The 20,959-nt window shown below is 33.7% G+C and overlaps 2 protein-coding genes across 4 annotated transcripts in view; one reads left to right on the forward strand and one right to left on the reverse strand.

Moving 5' to 3' along the window:
- LOC306861925 (uncharacterized protein) overlaps positions 1–19,952 on the reverse strand; it is a 39,869-nt gene extending 19,917 nt beyond the window's left edge. The window contains exons 1-3 of one of the 3 annotated variants that reach the window (XM_079404412.1): positions 19,661–19,952; positions 6,097–6,198; positions 1,386–1,533 (exon numbers count right to left, since the gene is read on the reverse strand). In XM_079404412.1, coding sequence (XP_079260538.1) covers positions 1,386–1,418 — 33 coding nt within the window. In that variant the 5' untranslated portion in view covers positions 1,419–1,533; positions 6,097–6,198; positions 19,661–19,952. The remainder of the gene's footprint in view (positions 1–1,385; positions 1,534–6,096; positions 6,199–19,660) is intronic. The other 2 variants (XM_079404413.1, XM_079404414.1) reach the window with 2 other exon arrangements.
- LOC306861931 (uncharacterized protein) overlaps positions 1–20,959 on the forward strand; it is a 1,169,885-nt gene that overhangs the window by 194,955 nt on the left and 953,971 nt on the right. The window lies entirely within an intron of this gene.

Raw genomic sequence — 20,959 nt, forward strand, 5'->3', positions numbered from 1 at the left:
TTCATCAGCAATAAATCCCCAGTAATGTTCATCCAACATCAAAAGACGACATCAAAACCTCTGGAGAAAAGAGCGAAACAGAACGTGTGCAAAAGCAAAGCGCTGAATGACAACACATGGTGAAGGAGAAAAAAACCAGGCGTGACGGAGAAGAGAGGAGCTGCAGGTGAGCGGACAGATGCTCCAGAAGATCCACATTCACATCAGAAACATCTGGACATCTCACACACACACACACACACCTGCAGCAAGCGACACGCATGCATGTGTTTAACAGGGAAAAAAATACCAAACACCATCATTCTGCAAAGATACGCTGACCTAAACTTCACTCAAATATTCAATCAAAGTCCTGATTTAAACAGCATTTCTGCTTTGTTTTCCAACAAAATACAATTTTTAAAATACAGTATATACTCATGTTCAATACACTGTATATTTATGCTGTATAATTTAAAATTTAATCTTCACATTAGTTCCTTGTCATGTATATGTATTATTTTTAAGCCATTTTAAACAAAATTGACCCAAAAATGATGTCCATTAGGATACTTATATACATCACAATGTTAATGTGGTTAATTAACAGTAAAACTATAGCCATAAAAAAATTGCATTACTAGAAATAAACTAAATGTTAACTGAAATTAAAAAAAGATATAAAAAGTAGTGCTGTCTTTTAAAAGATTAATCGCATCCAAAATAAAAGTTTGTTTACGTAATTTGTGTTTGTACTGTGTATATTTATTATATATATATATATATATATATATATATATATATATATATATATATATATATATATATATATATATATATATATATATATATATATATATATATATAAATACTCACACATGCATGTATATATTTCAGAATTTTTTTATATTAAATATATTTATTTATAACAAATTATATGAATATAAATATAGACGTAATATTTTCGAAAAATATATACTGTATGTGTGTGTATTTATATATACACATAATAAATATACACAAAACACACATATATATTATGTAAATAAAAACTTTTATTTTGGATGCGATTAATTGTTTGACAGCAACAATAAAAAGTTAATATTTTATTTCAGCTTGTTGCCATTTAACTTGATGTACTAAAATAACTAAAACCCATATAAAAATGAATAAAAATGCTTTAATAAAAAAAAAAAAAAAAACAACAATAAAATCTTAATGCTATTAAAATAACACAACAAAAACATAACTCTATTGAATGAACTAATAACCATTAGAGAGGAGAGTGGAATATCGGCTGTTACTCGAGTGTGTTGATATATATATATATATATATATATATATATATATATATATATATATATATATATATATATATATATATATATATGTGTGTTTGTATTTACCGTGCTGGTTTCCTGCGCACTCATTCCTGGCATCCCGTTGGTCAGTTTGTTACGTGGTCGGCTCAGTTTTTCCCAGCAAACTCAATCAAAAACACCGTCTTTACACTCCCACAATGCACTTCACCAGCTCTCGTTTCTCTAACAGCAACTGAAATACAGAGAAAGAGACGACGGAGAATAAAATAAACCGACTGAGGCATAAATCAACAAATCAAATCCTGTTGTAACCTGTGAAACAAACACATTAAAACACATTCAATTTCTATTATTAGTTTTCATTAAAAAAAAAAAAAAAAATTATTTTTCCTTTTTTCGTTGCTTTTGATTATTGTTGACTATTTTATTTTATTAGACATTACTATGGGATACATGTTAAGATTTAAACTGTAAAGTTGACTATAATGTTGACTACAATGTATCAGTGATGTTCAAAAACTCAATAAAATACTAATTATAAAAAAAAAACACATTAAATAGGATGTTAAAATAAATAAAATAAAGATTATTAGATTATATTTATACTGTTATATAAATATTAAGATATATAAACAAATACTTTATATATTTGTATGCACATAAAATTTGTAATATAAATCGAAAACATACATTATTATATTTTACTGTTAATCTTTATATAAATGCATTTAATGAAATGCTATTTGAGTTTTCAGTCTCCTATTTTTGAAATTTAATGCAATGTGTTACTTTCTGAAATTTACTAGCAATTTCAGAATCAGAAATGACTCTACACCAAACTTACTTCAGTGTAGGAGCCACAGGTTACTTATTTAGCTATTTTCTATTTTTATACTTATTTTACTTCTTTCTTATTTAATAATTGTGAATTGGGGCATAATTCTTTCAAAAACAAACAAACAAAAAAAAATTACAATGAGACTTGACAATTAAGCACAATTAATTTCACCCAAATTCTCATTATAGTTCACTGAATATGCATCCTGGGAGAGAGAAGGAAAAAAACAAATAGATTTCTGCAAAATCATTACTCAAACGACGAGTCCTGCTTGAAGTCTGTGGTTTCTCCAGTAGAGGGAGATGCAGTAAAGCACCATGAAGTGTGCCCTATGAAGTGACCATCACGTCTCAAAGCACAAGAACCGATCGCGTTCAGTGATTCAGAGGAAAATGTGAAAGAAGTGCTTCAGAATCTCTTCTGAAGCTCTGAAAACATACCAAATGGTACCTAAGTCCCTAAAAAATGCAATGAAATAAATAAATGATCAATAGAACATTACGAATCAAGGATAAAGTGAAAGGATGCATCTCCTATACTGATCATTAATATACAGAGTGAAACACATGAGAATGATGCAACAGTCAAATTTAACCATGGTAAAAAAAAAAAAAAAAAAAAACTGTGATACCCTATAAAACAAAACAGAAAACAAGCAAAAAGGGAAAGTATCAGATAAAAGAGCCTGCAGCTTCTGCACTGAAAAGCAGCATTCAGACACTACAGCATAAGGTCATGTGTGTATAATCGGACTGAATGTGATGAATCTGTCAGTTTTCCCCTCGATGACTCCGGAGAGAGTCAGCAGTCCCCAGACGGTTAGAGTGACCTCCGCAAACGCAGAGACGGACGAGAGAGAGAATTCACTTTTCCTTACTAGAGACCGTTTAGGCTGTTGCTAATGTATTTGGAGTGTTTTAGGTATAAAGGTTAGGTTAGTGATTTGGGCTGTCGCTGCTACACTGCTAAGTTGTTGCTATGCCGTTTCTAGGATGTTCTGAGTGTTTCAGGCTGTGGTTATGCAGTTTCTAGAGTGTTCTGATTGTTTTAGTTTGTTGCTATGCAGTTTCTAAGATATTCTGACCGTTATAGGCTGTTGCTAGGATGTCTGTTTTTAGACCATTGATATTCAGTCATTAGGGTGTTCTGAGTGTTTTACGCTGTTAATTTGCAGTTGTTAGGGTGTTCTGAGCGTTTTATGCTGTTTCTATGCAGTAGCTAGGGTGCTGTGATTGTTTTAGGCTGTTGCTATGCAGTAGCTAGGGTGCTGTGAGTGTTTTAGGTTGTTGCTATGCAGTAGCTAGGGTGCTGTGATTGTTTTAGGCTGTTGCTATGCAGTAGCTAGGGTGCTGTGAGTGTTTTAGGTTGTTGCTATGCAGTAGCTAGGGTGCTGTGAGTGTTTTAGGTTGTTGCTATGCAGTAGCTAGGGTGCTGTGAGTGTTTTAGGTTGTTGCTATGCAGTAGCTAGGGTGCTGTGAGTGTTTTAGGCTGTTGCTATGCAGTTACAAGGGTGTTGTGAGTGTTTTGGTGTGCTATGCAGTTGCTAGGACGTCTGGGCATTTGCAGTGTTTTAGGCTGTTGCTATGTTGTTGCTAGGAAGTATTTCAGTTTGTTGCTATGCAGTTGTTAGGGTGTTCTGAGTGTTTTAGCTTGTTTCATCAGCACTTGTACTAGTTATGATTGAGTTAACTAGCAGCACTAGCGCTGTGGCTTCCTGATTTCACGCCGAGTTTCTTTGGAGCAATCAGACGCGGCGTGAGTGACAGATGAGGATGATAATGAGACGCTCCGTCTGAAACAGGTGCGAATGCATCGGTCTTTTCCAATCACATCCACGATAATTTATGAGGTGAGATCTGACGATTGTTTCCTTCCAGGGACAAAAGACAAACAGGACAGAAATAAACACGGACGCTTCAGGAAATAAAAAAACACTGAGCCGACAAACAAACAAATGCAAAAAACTTCAGGAAGACAGAAGAACAAAAGATGATCAAGAAGTTAAATACGGGAAGAATCTGCAAAACCAGACTAACAACTCCATGTGATTAATTATGAAAACATGAGTGACATATTGGTATGAGCCCAAAAACCTTGTTGCTTGTCCTGCCATGGCACAGAGTACCTAATAATTTCCCCATCGGTATGCTTGAGTACACGATGTGTGACAAAGAGATCTGATCTGATTTAGATTTGAAAGCACATAAATCTTGCTGCATGCAAGACGGACACTTCAAGAGCTCCTGCAAAAACTCAATCGATAAAACAAAAAGATATAAGAAAAAATATTTAAAATTTAAATAAAAAATGGATTGAAAGAAAGAAATTACAAATTAATTAAAAAAAGAAAGAAACATTAGAAAATAAATTCAAAGAAAAGATAAAAAATAAACAAATTAAAAACAAAGAAATAGACCAAAATTAAAACAAGTAAAAAAAAGAAAGAAGAGATAAAGAAAAACTAATTAAAATAAAAAAGAACAAAGAATAAAAATGCATACAAATGAATATAAATGAAAAAACAAATGAATAAAAATAGGTTAAAAATAAAAGAGAAAGAAAGAAATGGTATCGAGCATTTTTAGATGAAATCTATGTTTTGTTTGAATATGACTTGTTTTTTTATTGTTGCTGATTTAATGGTTTAGTTACTATTTCAATTTCTTTGCGAGGAACAATGCAAAGGATTGATGTACAAAAACAGGTGCTTTCAGTTCGGATTAAAGCACTTTGTCATCAAATAAAGGCACAGAAATCATAAAGGCTGTAATACGGGATTACATGGATTGTGGGTTTGATTCTTCCAGGGAAAGCAGGCTTTTGTTTCACAAGCGTGAACTTCAGAAGACAAGCATCGACTTGAGTTCTGAACGACGGACCAGACTAATTTTGTCGGTGCAATAAATTATTATATGGGAACAAAACCCAGCGCGACGTCACAAAGAGACCCGACCTGGTGAGCGAGACGTTTCTCCAACAGCAGCAGATTTACTGGAAAGAGCAGGAAGACCCGCCTCACAGGAGCAGACCTGGAGTATGGAGATGTGCTAAGACTTGATTCTGAGACTGAAGAGGAGAAACGAGGATTTACTGACTGATGCCATCAACTCAACAAAGACAACAAACAACCTCTAACAGGGTTAATATGCAAATCAGCCTCCGCTTAAAGAGTTAACTCAGCTGCTGGAATGAAGGATTACAGAGGAATGAGAGAAGGAACAAAGAAAAATTAAAAATAGAATAAAAAGACAAATAAAAACATTAAAGCAAAGAATAAAAATAAAAATAGACTTAGAAAAAAAAAAAAAAGATATATAAATATAAAAAGAGAAGGAGAAAATAGAAAAATAAACAATTTAAAAAAGAAAAAAGAAAAATTAAAACGTTTAAAAAATTGAATGTAAACTAAAAATAAAATGTAAATTATTATTTAGTTAACTAATTTAATTAAAAGAGATTAAAAAACAAAAAATGCTAAATTATTAAATTTAAATTAAATTATTCAATAATTTAAAAAATTAAATTATTCAATTTATCTGAAAGGAAGAAAGAAAAATGTACAAAATTAAAAGAAAAGAGAAAGAAAAAGCACATGATGTGTGTTTACATAGAGATCAGAAAAACACACACTCTCGTGCACACACACTTTATTGCGTCAGATGTCTTGTTGCTGTGCAGCAAAGCATGCTGGGATCAGTCTGATTTGTCACTTAAATTCCTCGACACATGCATCCTGATGCAATATCTAATATTCGTCTCTGATGTTTGCACAATTATGCTAATTACATGTAATGCAAGTCCTGTGTGTCTCATTACCAAACATTATAACATTACATCATTATTTCCTCATGTACATTTCAGTAGTCATGAAACTCATATACATATTTTCATAAATATTAATATTTTTAAAGTTAGTCAAAGATGTTTTAGTGCAAGTCTGCGTGTGTTTGTACTCACTGTTGGATCACTTGGCGTTTCTCCTTCAGTTCTTCTGCTGTTACTCTTGTTAATCAGTTTCTCAAGTCTCCTTGAAGTCTCTCTGTCCTCTTCAGAAACACACTGTTGAAACACAAACACACACACATATAAATGATGATCTTAAACTGATGAAGTGTCACTATAACACACAGATGACTAATGGACTCAGACGGCGCTGGACCTCAGAGCTGCTGGGAGATTTTCAGTCCCAGATGGGAAAAACACAGACAGAAGACTTCAATCTGTCTGATCTGCTCCTTCAATCACAACACATCTCCATCTGAACAGCATTCACACACACGAGGAGCATCCGCTGATGTGAGACGTGCACATATTCATTAATGCATGACATTTAGAAAAGTCCTGGTGCATGTGAAACATTTTATATATAGGATATATTCCTGATTTTTTTTTTTTTTATAAATATAAAAAAAAAAAAACAGAAATACAAAATAATAATAAATTGTACAAAATTAAACTAAACTAAATAAAAAGAAAATAAATTAGATTTAAAAAATAAAAGAAGAAAAGATAAAATAAACTCAGTTTAATAAAAAAGTAGATTGGAAGAAATAAATATATAAAATTAAAATAAAGAATAAAAAACAAAATACATAAACCATACTAAATATAGGACAGAGAGAAAAAAAGATAACGGAAATTAATATAGAAAAATTGCAAAAATAAATGAGAAAGTGAAGTCAAATAAAAATAAAATAATTTAAATTTAACTGAAAAATAAAAATCAATTGAAAAAAGATCAATTAAAATAAAAAGTAAAATGCAAAAATTGGTGCACATTAATCTTTTGGTTTGCAAATGATTTTTGAATTGTACTTTTTATTCTATTTCTTTTTACCATATCAACTACAGTATTTCTGTAGCATGCAAAATGTATTTGCATGTGACATTTCAGCATGCATGACCTTTTACATCTCTGAGTGATACTGCATGTCACGATGCAATGCACATTCCAAACGGTTACCAAACTGATTTGCATATTTTCATAAATGTTAATTGACACTGTAAATGACCCAAACATGACATCATGTGTGATTTTTTATAGCTTATCCTTGACTCATGATTGCAGAATTAAACTGGATTAAAAATGCAAAACAAGCACATTTATTTAAGAGACGGGGACACACCACGGCCGATCCAGTGCACTGTGGGAAAGCAGAGAAATGGCCATGACATGATCATCATCATCAGTCTGCTTATTGCATAAAAACCCCTCGAAATCCACAGTAATCCAGCAGATATCCCACATAATGCAAACTGGAGCAACAAACAGCGATACCATGATGAGAATCATGGGAACGTGTGCAAACAAAACGTGAATTATTGCAGCACATTCATAAGACAGAAGAACTGACTTACTGTAGTTACACACGCAGATGCAGAGAGAGAAACTTGTGTGTTTTCACACGGCAGCAGTGTTTGGGTTGGTTGCTGTGTGTGACCCTCACAACGGGACGTCCTGCGTGTGTGTGTGTGTGTTTCTCTGCTTGACTGATCACACAATAGGAGAGTGTGTGTGGATGGGAATGTAAAAGACTTCTAGCGGTATCTGATGAATTGTCACCTGATTAGCTCTTTTCACAGGTTTATCTTGCTATGCAAATGAGAACTCATTAGAATGACAACAGACTAACTTTAAAATCGACAACGAATCTCATCTGACACCAAATTGTCCTTACTAACTTCATCATCAGTGATTAATTCATATGCAGTAGAAAGAAGAACGGTAACACTTTATTATAAGGTTTGCATGAATTAGCAATGAACAACACTTATTAATCTAAATTAAGTCAGTCTCAGCATTTTCAAGACAGGTTTACTGGAGTTAATGCACGGTCAACCAGGGTTGTTATACTGAACTAAAACCATAAAAAAAATAGTTTTACTGGAAATAAAATAAAAGTTAACTGAAATTTAAAAAACTGCTGAAATTACACCGTTCAGTCTTAATGCATTCATTTATTAGAATTCAATAAAGTAAATTACTGTATAAAAAAAAGAAAAAAAAAGAAAAAACGTCACACAGGGCCAAAATTGCATTGTTGAGAGGGGGGGGGAAACATGAGTCACATATGTATGTTGCATGATGCATGCCATTAATACATTAATAAATAATGTACAATATCGGTAAATAAAAAGTTCCGAACATTAGAAACATTAGTAGCACTTAGGCTATTATAAATGCAAAACCTATAAACAAATATATTTAAAGTGAAACTGAAACCATTGGAGTTACACCTCCTTCAGGCCATATGTCAGTAAAAACTCATTTTCCTCTCCCGTCTGCCGTTATACTCTGCTTGTAACACATGCTCTTCCATTGCACACACACATACGCCGGCACACTGACTGCATATCATTTCATATTAAAGAGCAATTATATATAAAAGGTTGTGAAAAAACACTATGCATGTCAGATCCGTGTCACATTCATGTTTTTTTCAAGTCTAATAAATGTTAAAATGGATTGCTCTCATTTGTACTGTAATGTCAAATGGCTATCATCAATGGTTAAATATTAGAACACATTGTTACCATGATCTAACACGTTGCTAGCATGTTTTCAGCTGGTTTTACAAGTTGCTAACATCTTTGTTTTGACATTTTGTATAGGTTTTAGTATGTTGCTAACAATTAGCATGCTTTTAAAATGTTGGTGTAGCATGTTCTAGGTTAGTCACTAAGCTTTGTTAGTGATGACAGACAGACAGACATTTCCGTCCAATCAAATGTTCTCTAGAAGGATGAGGACCCTCCCCCTGATACAGCAATTCATGCCTGTGACACATTAAAGCCTGCTGTTTATTATTAAAAGAGAGGACGCGTCCTGTCAAACTGGTTTGTAATTGTCATGGTTTGTAAAATAGGCTTCTTTATTTTATTTTGGGGAGAAATCCTTCATTTTCTGCTGCAGTCATGTGAAATCTCATCTGTCGCAGTCGGTCGTGGTTTGTCTGTTACGTCACTCGTCCAACAGATGAAAACATGTACAAAGTTCTGTGTGACAGCGTCCTGTGGCATGTAGGTGAAAGGCATGCTGGGAACAGGGCGTGTGCGGGTGGGACGTTCAACTCAAGCAAGCCGTCAGCCAGACACACACACACACTCTCTTTCTCCCGCAGGGCGTGTGTGTGTGTGTTTGGGTGCGGCTGTTTTAAATATCGCTCAGTAAAGAGGTGAAGGGCTCACGGTTACAAAACACACACAGCTTCAATCCTGATCTTCCTCTGATGCCAAATACACCCCAGTCCCACACAATTCCTCGAAAAGGTGGTGCAATATACAGTAATCTCAGCGTCAGGTCAAACAGGATTTAAGATAAAAGAAACCTAGTTTATTATTACCAACCGAACACTGATAAATGCATTCTGATGCTCAATAACCAACTGTCCTTCTGTTCTATTGTTATATATATGTATAGGGGACTTTTCAACCTGCAAAACCTGATCTGACCGTGACAGCATCGTTTAATACATAAAAATAAATGAATAAAATTAAACAAAATAATCAAATAAAATAAACAAAAACATTTTTAATTATAAAGTAAATTAAAATTGAAGTGATCAAAATTATATAAATGCATCTCTGATTGGTCAGGTCGTGCAAAGATGATAAAATATTAAATATATAAAAATAAATAAAATAAAATACAACTTTTCTTGTGATTGGTTAAGTGGTGCTGTGAACACAAAAATAATGAAATATATAAATGAATAAAAAACAAAATATTTAAAAAATAACAAATAAAATTCAATATTAAATACAAAAATAAAATAAATGTCTGTGATGGATTAGTCAGGTGGTGCAACGGACGGAAACAAAGGTGGTGGATGTTTTGTCAGTGACCTTTGACCTTCAGACCGTGAGCGTTTCCATCTAGTGCACTACCCCCGAGGTTAAATATCAGGGTTAAAGTCTTTTCCTGAGAGCAGCTGGTGTCTTGTGGAGCTCTGGTCAATTAAACAGCTTTAAAATAACAATAAAGCGAACTAGAACTTAGTGAGCCGCCTACATAAAAACATTTTTAATCATGTAATGATGGGAGATGATGCTGTCTACAGAGGATCTGTTAGTCAGCAAATGAAAGGCCTGCAGGTGTGAGTCTGACAAGCTAAAGCCTGAAATCATGAACCCGGTGACACTTAAAGCACCTCCTGGAAATAACGCATCCGACTGGCTGCCGGTCAATCATTATCTCATTCACCTGTTGCTGTGACAAAGTGACTCATTCCATTGGAATTCTGCTAAATAAGTCCCTCCTGGACAAATTCCAAGCACTCCCAGATTCCCGTTGCTAGGAGACAGCGGACGCCGTTGCTCGATGACCTTCCTTCATCTGAACGCTCAGAGTTACACAACAACAGGACTGAGAGAGGAAAAGTTCAGCACTGATAGAGCAGGAATGCAGATAAGAGCATTTCACATGAGACCAGCTCACGGTCTACCAGCTCTAACCAGATGGATCACAATGGTTTACAAGTTCAAATCGGCTGGTATTCTAGTTCAAGGCTAGGGATGTGAAAAACAACATTTTCAAAAACCTAGGTGCAAAATGCTGAAAAACATAAAAAATATAGAATTATAAAAAAAATTAAAATAAAAAAGTTAAATATTTGATAAAAAATAAATATATAAATAATAATAAAATGTAACAATAATAATGAATATTACAATTATTTTAGCATTTTTCCAGTTAAAGGTTTGACTGAAAATAAATACCACTACTACTATAATAATCATAATAATAAAAAAAGTAACAATTATTTTAGTATTTTTTTCTGTTAAAGGTTCAATTGAAAATAAATATACAAATATTAATAAAAACAATATTGTTATTATTATTATTATTATTATTATTATGACAATACTACTACTACTACTACTAATAATATGTATTTTTCATGTAAAGGTTTGTAAAAATACAAATATGACTAAAAATGTATTGGTATTAGAAGTAATTGCATTTTTGCAGTTAAAGATTTGACAAAAAACATTAAAATTATTTTTAATATTTTTTTTAATTATTTTTTTCAGTTAAAAGGTAAAGTAAATATTAACAAATGCATTAATACAATTATTTATTATTATTATTATTATTATTATTCATAAAACTTTTTTTTTATTATTTCATTTAATTGTTCAAAAATTACGATGATGACGATGATGATGATTACTACTATTACTTAACACAGTTTTATTATTACCTCACTAATCGAACAGTCAAGTTGTTGGTTGACCATCTCTATCCATCACAACTAATGACCAAACATCCCCACAAAGCAACTAAACCCAATTAGTATCCGAATGGAGCTTCAGCTGCTTTTCCAGCAGCAGATTGAGTCGGTATTTTGAGGCTTGTTCGAGCGATCGCACCTACTTATTTCCCTCTATTAAAAGGCGAAGTTGGCAGGCGGATTGGGAAAGTCGCAGGATTTGGCCGGATGTCAGGTGTTACAATGGGAATATCAGCAGCACAGCTGGAAGGCCTTTTGTTGACGATCTCAAGAGCTTGACAAACACACGCCGATCTGCATCTCTGCCACTTATCCTCCATTACAGCCTTGTGAAACCGGCCCAACAATAGAGCAGTGATTATAGAGAGAAGAGTTCACGCAGATGCAGTTCAGCCGCTAAAAAACATCCATGTGAACGTGAAGATGATTATTATTAAATAATCCATAATGCAGCAGGTGCTTCTGTCCAGACGGCTGATAATGGACTGGATTTAGATGTATTTATAGTTTCTATAGAAGACGGACGATCTGCTGACAAACTGCTTTAAGTTTTCACATTCTTTATGCTTTTATGAATAAGTCTGACTGTGATGAAACAACAGATTAATACGACTGACAAGTCATAATTCAAGCAAAACACACACAAAGAGAGAGACACACACAAAAACACACAGACGAGAACCAAATCAGATATCTAGACTGCAGACAGACTTCTCAAAATAACACTCATGCAATGCATATTCAAGATTTACGATGAGGAATGAAAGAAATTGCATCAACAAGGAGTTATTGTCGTTGACTAACCATAACAAAAACATTTGAAAATAATATGCAAGAATATAAATGTATGCATATATATATATATAAAAAAATAATTGTAAAAAATGCCATATAAAATAAATTTTTACTCAGAAATTTCTAGTAAATTTCACAAGTAATTAAAAAAAACAGTAAGAATTTAATTGCATTATATATGAAATTTTGAAATAGAAAGACTGAAAGAGTATTTTCTTTTAAAATGCACACCAATAATTAATTTTGTTTTACTAATTTTTACTTTTTGTTACAATTTCAAAAAACTTCTTTACAGTGTAAACTAAAATAAACTAATAAAAAGATGACAACAAAATTACTAAAACAAATAATAGAAAATATAAAAATATTAGAAAATATAAAAATGTAATTTATTAAAGAATTTCTGAAAACATTTGACAAATTTTAATACTTTTTTAATATTATTTCATATAGCGGTCAAGACAACATTTCTCGTTGTTTGTTGAAGAGCTAAAAATCAATAAACCTAAAAGTACATTTGTTTTATTTAAAATTTTGAAAAATCTTTCATATTTTAAAAAAAAAGACAAAAACAACCAAATTACCAGAACTTTAAAATAATAATAAACATAATATAATAAGAATGTCGTTAACATGTAGTAACGAATCCCTCTTCTATAAACGTTATTTGCTCTGCTGGATCTTTAGCATGTTCTGATCCGAAGCCGAACCCGGGATGATCTCAGAGCAGCAGACAGGGGGCGATATGCATCCACTCCTCAGCCAAAGTTTACTTATTTGGAGTTTCAAAAACAACCCAACAAACTCCATCCCAATTAGCCCTGATGTGGAGCTTAATTGTGCCGGAGACAGAAGCCCAATCAAGAAAAAATAATTGGTGACCAAATATTGGGCGGTTGCCAAGTTTTGGGTTTGCGAGACGAGCGGCGATCCTTCAGGGAGGCGGAAAAATACCAGGCAACCGACTTCACATGCAAATAAGACCGTAATGAAATGCGAGAGAGAGAAACAAGGAGGCTCTGACAGACGACTGACAGCTCAAAACCAGCATGCATGCATCTGAAGTCCTGCTGTCAATCCTGCAAACGAGGTGTGGCCCTTAATATCAAAAACCATTATTACACACGGAACAGCCAAAGGCAACTCACTGACACAAACAAGGAACTGACAATATCGCATCGATCCTGTCCTTAACACACACGCGTTTCTGATGATGTTTCACACTGTGACTCGATATTGAGACATATGAGATTTACTTAGTGTGCAAACAGCTCACTGCTTATTCTTACAATGATAAACACTCCAAAATCCAGCTCTTAATAACTGTGCCACAGACAAACTATGATTAAAATGAGTCAAATATAAGGTTTCAAATAAACATACAAATATTATTCAAACGCATCATTCATAATAATACGGTTATTTTCCCGGTAGATAAAAGTAAATATATAAAGATTAACAAATGTATCAATTATTAACAATAAAAAAAATCTATTTTTATTTCAGTTAATATTTATTTAATTTCAAATAATGGCATTTTTATGGTTTTAGTTAAAAATAATCCTGCTGTACACAATGATTTTTTGATTAAAATCTCATGCATTTTCCTCAAAAGAAATAAAAATGAAATAAAATAAATGTAATAAAATAATACCTGTGCAAAATGAATAAAACAAACTGCTTTTAAAATTTAAATTAATCTTGTTTTACAAGTTTTAAGTTAAAATATAACTACTGTAACGCTTCACAAGATATTAAAACTTGTCAAATATACTGAAAAAAAGCTAAATACTTATAAATGAATACTTGTAAATGCGTAGTTCAAGGTTTTGTGAGTTTTGTTTTTAAAATAAGAGAAAAGCACTCATTAAGAAAAAGATTTTATATTACACTGTAAAAAAAAGCTGTTCTGAAGCTGTAAATAAAACATGATAAAATGATTGGAGTATGTTTAACAAGAAAACACTATTTCAGTCTTTCTACTTCATTTCACATCTAATTCCATGTAATTTCCTAGTAGTTCCTCCGTGAAAATGGTTTAAAAGCAAATCCAGCGTCCAATTTCAGTATAATCGTTTGGCACCAATAACTTGCCGACCGAGTTTAACAGTGATAGTCAGATGGGAAGAACTGATGTGTCTGCAATAAGAGAAGCAGAGCTGTGAATCGCTGTCGGTCATTCAGCAGATCAGAAGTAGTTCATGGACAGACGCCACCCTCACTAACCAGCGTCTGAACACACAGCGGCTCAGGCCCCGGGCTCCTGGTGTTCTCACTGCAGTACAGTCAAAGACAGCCTTGTGATTACAACCAATTTAGCAAATACACTAAATAAATACTGGGAACACGCTGAGCTCTCAATTAGTGTAAGAGCCACAGCAATCATATACAAACTTACACCCTAACAAAAAAAAAGTAACTGTGACGGCAGTTATTTTATTTTTTAATAATAATCAGCTATATGCCAAGACAACATTTCTCATTTTAACTAACATGATGTATGAAAATAACTACGGTTGCAAAGAGGTGGAACTTTTCCAGCAAATTTCCAGAAACTTTCCAGGATTTTTTGGAAACTTGTGGAAAAATTTGGGAAATTTTCAGAAACTTTTGGAAAGTTCGCAAAACTTAACCTGAAATTTTCTGTCCTTTCTCAACCCTAAAACTTTACAATTAAAAAAAAAATTCAAAATATTAATTTTTTTTTTTTCGTTTTTATTTAGTTAACCTGATATACCAAATAAAAAGTACTAAAAATTATACATTTTTTAAAAACACTACATACTAAAAAAACAAAAACTAATGAAAACTACAAAAAAAGCACATGAAATTACTAAAACTACTAAAAAAGCAGAAAATATAAAAATAAAAACTAATTCAAAATATTAATGAAAACTATAATAGTGTCACGGTTTCGTTCCTGTTTGCCCATATTTCGTTTTGTTCCGGTTCTTCTCATTAGTTCATTATTAGTCATTATCATCGTTCATTTGCATCACCTGTGTTTATTAATCATCTCGTTTGCTCCTTTGTTTCCAGTTCTTTAAAAGCCTTGAGTTCTGTAATCTTCTCCATGTCTTAAAGTTATGTACGTTGTAGGGATGTTTGATTTCTTGTATTCTGAAACCCTCGATTCATTAAAAGCCTGTTTCCTGTATACCTGGGAGGAGCGTTCGTAACAAATAGTTTATCAATGATTCTAAAATAATTCTGATAAAGTGATGGTTTTATTTTATAGTACTTTAAAATAAACAAACAATGATACTAATCGCATGATAAACCAAAGAATTGACATGATACCTCAAATTTAGAACCAATTACCACCTTAAAAAAAAACGATATTGGCATGGAAGCACATACAGAAAACCAAATTTTGCTTCAAATCTCATGCAGAAATGCAAAAAGAGCTGAGAAACTTACTGCACTTCAATATTACAGAACACCAAAGTAAACAAGCACCTGCACAACACTGAGATATGCTGCTGTGTAATGCAAACCCTCAGAAGAATGACAAGCTCCTCAGATATTTCTAAAGTTTGATTCTGGGCGTTTGTTTGTATATGAAGCAACGGGTGACACCTTCATTCTGAACATACTTGAGCTCCATGTTCTCAGGCCTGTTAAATGCATTCCTCACATTCAGAAAAAAACAAAAAAAAACTAATGGCATGATAGTCAGACCCTGATGCGCTATTACAGATCCAGCTCAATAATGCCGTTTATTAAAACCCTCTATGATGTCATTGACCAGCGCTTGACTAATAAGGCGGATATGTGTTTATAATAGGAGGTTTGATCCTGCAGCTCTATTGTGGATGGCAGGAAATGGAATGTTACATTGTAACAAGGACACTTTCACCAGATGAGTCACAGGGTTTTTTGATGTTCGCCATGGCAACATCACAGATGGTTTAATAAACAGACGATTGACATGATGCACAATGAAAGTTATCAAAGAATGCATTCGAGGGTGGCGCTCGTAACCTGTGTGTTTGATATCACTCAAAATATTCCTCACATCTGACATCAGCTCTCTTTCTCACGGATTTCCACTAAGACAACAAACCTTGTCCAAACACCTGAAGGAATCTACATGAAACTGATGTGGCAAGTTTGGACTTTTGCTTGATCTGCATTAGCGCTGTAAGAATCACAGGGATTTGAAGTCCTACAAGCAGGTTTCATTAAAGATACACAACGATGGCATTATTTCATGCATGCTATTGAAATCAACTAAATGACACTAATCATGTCATATACTATTCTATTGACATCGTACTTCAAACATAACCAGTTACCATGGTAAAAACAACAACAACAACACACATCAAGATATTTTGCATTGAATTGTAAGTTCTACAAGCAGGTTTCATTAAAGACTGATCTGTAAGCTCAAACATACACTGGCAATCAGGAGTTTGGACACATTATAGAATAATGTGACTAATAATAAAGCCATCAGAGTTTTGAAATAATAATATGGAGGAAAAAAGTGATTACATTTAATTGCATTCATGTATGATGCGTAAATAAATGTAGGTTTGTAACAAAAAATCTAATTTTAATCATTTAATAAAAAGTATTCGATCAGGATCAGTTAAGATCAGGATTTATATTCACAATTAAGATCAAATTTACATTTATGCATTTGGCAGGGGCTTTTAGCCAAAGTGACTTATTGCATTCAGGGTATATATATATATATTATGAAAGCATTTTCTGGGAATCGAACCTATGATCCTTTTATATCTACTATTATCGTTAATGAAGTGATGTGTGGCCAAGTATGGTGACCCATACTCGGAATTTGTGCTCTGCATTTAACCCATCCAAGTGTACACTCAGTAGTGAACATACACCCGGAGCAGTGGGCAGCCATTAATGCTGCGGTGCCCAGGGAGCAGTTGGGGGTTCGGTGCCTTGCTCAAGCGTCTCACCTCAGTCATGCCCTGCGTCCCAATGCGCATACTATCCACCCTATCTGCCCTAAATAGTATTGAAAATTACTACTATCACATAGAATTTAGGACGGATAGTATGCATATTAGAACGCAGACATGGTATTGAAGGAGGAGAGAGCGCTGATTATTCACTCCCCCCACCGACAATTCCTGTCGGACCTGAGACTCGAACCCACAACCTTTGGGTTACAAGTCCGACTCTTTAAATAAATAATTTAATACAAATGCATATGTCTAAAGAGCAATAAATTCACTGGGAATCGAACCCATGACCTTGCATTTACTTGATGTTTTTCTTTCAATAACTTCTAGAATCATTAAATAAATGAACAAATAATTACATGCAGGTTGTAAAGAAACACCACAAATATATAGAGTATGTCTAAAAATCTATGCATTCCCTGGGAATCGAACCCATGATATTGGTGTTTCTGCAGCACTTCATGTTTTGCCTATATGCCTATTGAAGTTTTGCCTGATGTAGATATCTCCTTCAATAAATGTCGGTTTGTAACAAAATGAGTCAAAAATATATGTCTGAAAATCTAATTTCAAGGATTTAACAAGTAAGATTGTTATATTTGCATATTTAACTGTTTTTATCCAAAGTGACTCGAACCCATGACCTTGCCGTTTCTAGAGCACTTCATGATGATTTTCCTTCAATATCTTCGACAATCAAACAAAGTAAATGTAGGTTTGTAAAGAAAAAAAAACAATGCATTCCCTGGGATTAGAACCCATGATCTTAGCGTTTCTAAAGCACTTGAGTTTTTTCCTTCAGTATCTTCTACAATCAATCAATCAATAAATGAATGCAGGTTTGTAAACAAACACATCACAAACCTAAAAATAGATTCATTCTCTGGGAACCTTGTCATTGCTAGAGCACCTCATGTTGTTTTTCCTTCAATATCTTCTACAAGCAATCAATCAATCAATAAATGAATGCAGGTTTGTAAACAAATACATCACAAATTAATATATGTCTAAAAATCTATGCATTCCCTGGGAATTGAACCCATGTCCTTACTCCTTAGCAATTATCTACAGTTTGAGCTCCAGGAATCCAAAATCGTGATGCATATAAAGTCCACACGTTTGCCTGGTCGTGTAATCACAGCCACACGAATCACTCATGAATAATATTGATTTGTCATGCACCGGTGAGATCATTACTGAGTCAAACACTGTAAATCATTGCATAACAAATCTCACTATGACGCATTACTGCTCAAGTCATGAATACATCAATGTCTGAAGAAATCTGAAGTTTTAAAAAACCTGCTTGGTTTTTTTCAAACCCTGAGCTAGAAGCTTCTCCAAAAACACATTCTCTAAAGATCAACCTGCTATTTTATACAACCGGATCGATATGAATGATTCCTGACATAATAACAGTGAGTCACCGGGGCAAAAACAGCCGACTAAAGCCGACCAACATTTTTCTTGTTTTCTCTAATTATCATGCCACAATAGAGCCGCTCCTGCCGCTATTGTTCGGTCTGTCTGTGAACACCCAGCACATCAATACTTCCTTCTAGTTCTGCTGGTTCGAGGCCCATTCTCGAGTGAAAAGAAGGAATCTGTCCTGTTAAATACCAGAGTAATAAGCACTTTCACCTCTCGGGCGGATCACATTCCTCCTGTCAGGAAACAATTAATGCAGTGTCAAGATCTAGAAACACTGCGAGCATCAAATAAAGCGGAGCGCTGTCACCTTGATGTTGTTCTTTAATAATTGCCGTCACAGATGCTGCTTGACAGGTCTGATGTCTCATGTTGACAATTCACACAAACCATTTACAAGAGCTCAAGTTACAAACAGTCAATAATTATCAAACACAAATGCATGACCTTAAACCTCTCGTGTATAAAGTACTACGCTGATACCACCGTACAGTGATGGTAATGGAAGACAATGCAATGGTACTTTCATATCCGACTGATATATGCATGGTATTTATATATGGTACAACAAGGCACTTCGGCGATTACCATGAAATCACCATGGTACATGTTCAAGGATCCAAAAATGATGAAATTACTATGGCACATGCGTGTATACCATAATAACCATTTTTGACTCTTGAAAACAAGCAGTAAAAAACCTCATTATGGGGTATCAGTATCACAATGGTACTGTAAATATGCTAAATATGTAGTATGATTCTAAAACTATTTGTAGCACGACACACACACATATAAAAAAAATACACACACATATATAAGAAACATGTCGGTATTATACATATTATCACAGTAGGCTATATTTCCAAAGCTCACCCAGTTCATTACAAAAAAAAAACAAAGTAGTGTGATTCTAAAACCATTATAGAGGCAAGGTAATACCATGTTTCCTATATATAGCCTAGTATTACCATAGTACAGGTCATGCAACTTTCTACTGATATTTGACTTTTTTTTACTTCTGTTATACAAAACCGCTTTAAAAGTTACTAAACTTGTTCAATCTGAAACAACAGCAGCTCACATTTCATATTAAACATCAGAAATGATAAAGATCTTTACCTTTGACCTGCTGGTCGCACATAAACGCTCACTGTCGCGTCGCAGATGATCGATAATCTATCTATTTAAGCGCTTATGGAGTAAATGCAGCATCAAGTGAAGGTTTAGTGTGAAGCAGATATGTGTCCTCTCGTGTCTCTCAGGTGTGTTTGTTCTTGCTGAAGTGCACGGTGACTTTCACACCTGGCCGAGTCACCTATGCACGTGTGGGCGTGGCTCAGGCCACGCCCGTGAACCTGAGCCACGCCCCCTCCAGCCCCATTGAGTAATCAACAGCAGCAGGGTTTTTACTGTGGTAAATCTGCTTTAACAAGAGCGGATGCTATTCTTCACCATATTTGGGAATCTTCTCGGACTCAAATGATCCTGAACTATTTAAGGAATTTTGAATGAGGTTTCTAGAGTCAGATCCATTTATATCCGTTTATATCCAGTCCTTCAGGATCCAATAAAATGCCTAACCCAAGAATATTATGAATATAAAGAAGAAATATTAGATGATTAAATGAGTGGATGCTTTGGGATTACATCTGTAAGATGCCCTTATTCATCCATCAAAATGAAAACCAGCACTAGAGGAAAACAAGACCAGAATTCATAATAATAAATAGAAATTATTATTTATAAGTAATTTATAACAACACATAATAATAAAAGATCATTTTAATTATTTAAATACATACCTTTATATATAAATCATATCAGTAATTAAAAAAATGGTATGAGCCACTTTAAAACAAGCAAACCAAACAAACAAACAAATACTGTCAAAGCATTTTTGTTTAAAATATATTTATTTATTGAAATATTTATTATAAATAAATAAATGCTTCCATAGACTTCTAATTAACACAAATTTGGCTAAGCCTTGTTGTTGTTTGGTGCTATGAAAATAAGGTCAGAATTTAACGCATAAATAAATAGACTTCCAATAAAAGTACATGCATTTTTGTTCAAAATATTTTTTTTTGTGCTAATTACATGCACAAAATATTCATTTTATTTGAAATTATTGTTTGGTTTTAAGTCCAGTTTTGCCTGTTTAAGAGAATAAAATGAACATCTAACAAGTCAGAATGCATGTCTGTGATGAATCAATGCTGACGGAAAATAATCTGCAAAAGTTACTGATAAATCCACCACTCAAACACACGCCATTGAACACTAACAGATCACCTCATTAATTCTGTCGGGCCGTGTGGCCCTGACCCTACACCACACCCACAATGCACTGCAGCAGACGCTCAAGGACTGACCTGGTGCTGTGTTTCTACATTACTCGTACATTACTGCATTACT

The sequence above is a fragment of the Barbus barbus genome, assembly GCF_936440315.1.
Source record: "Barbus barbus genome assembly, chromosome: 43".
In the NCBI taxonomy this organism is placed as follows: Eukaryota; Metazoa; Chordata; class Actinopteri; order Cypriniformes; family Cyprinidae; genus Barbus; species Barbus barbus.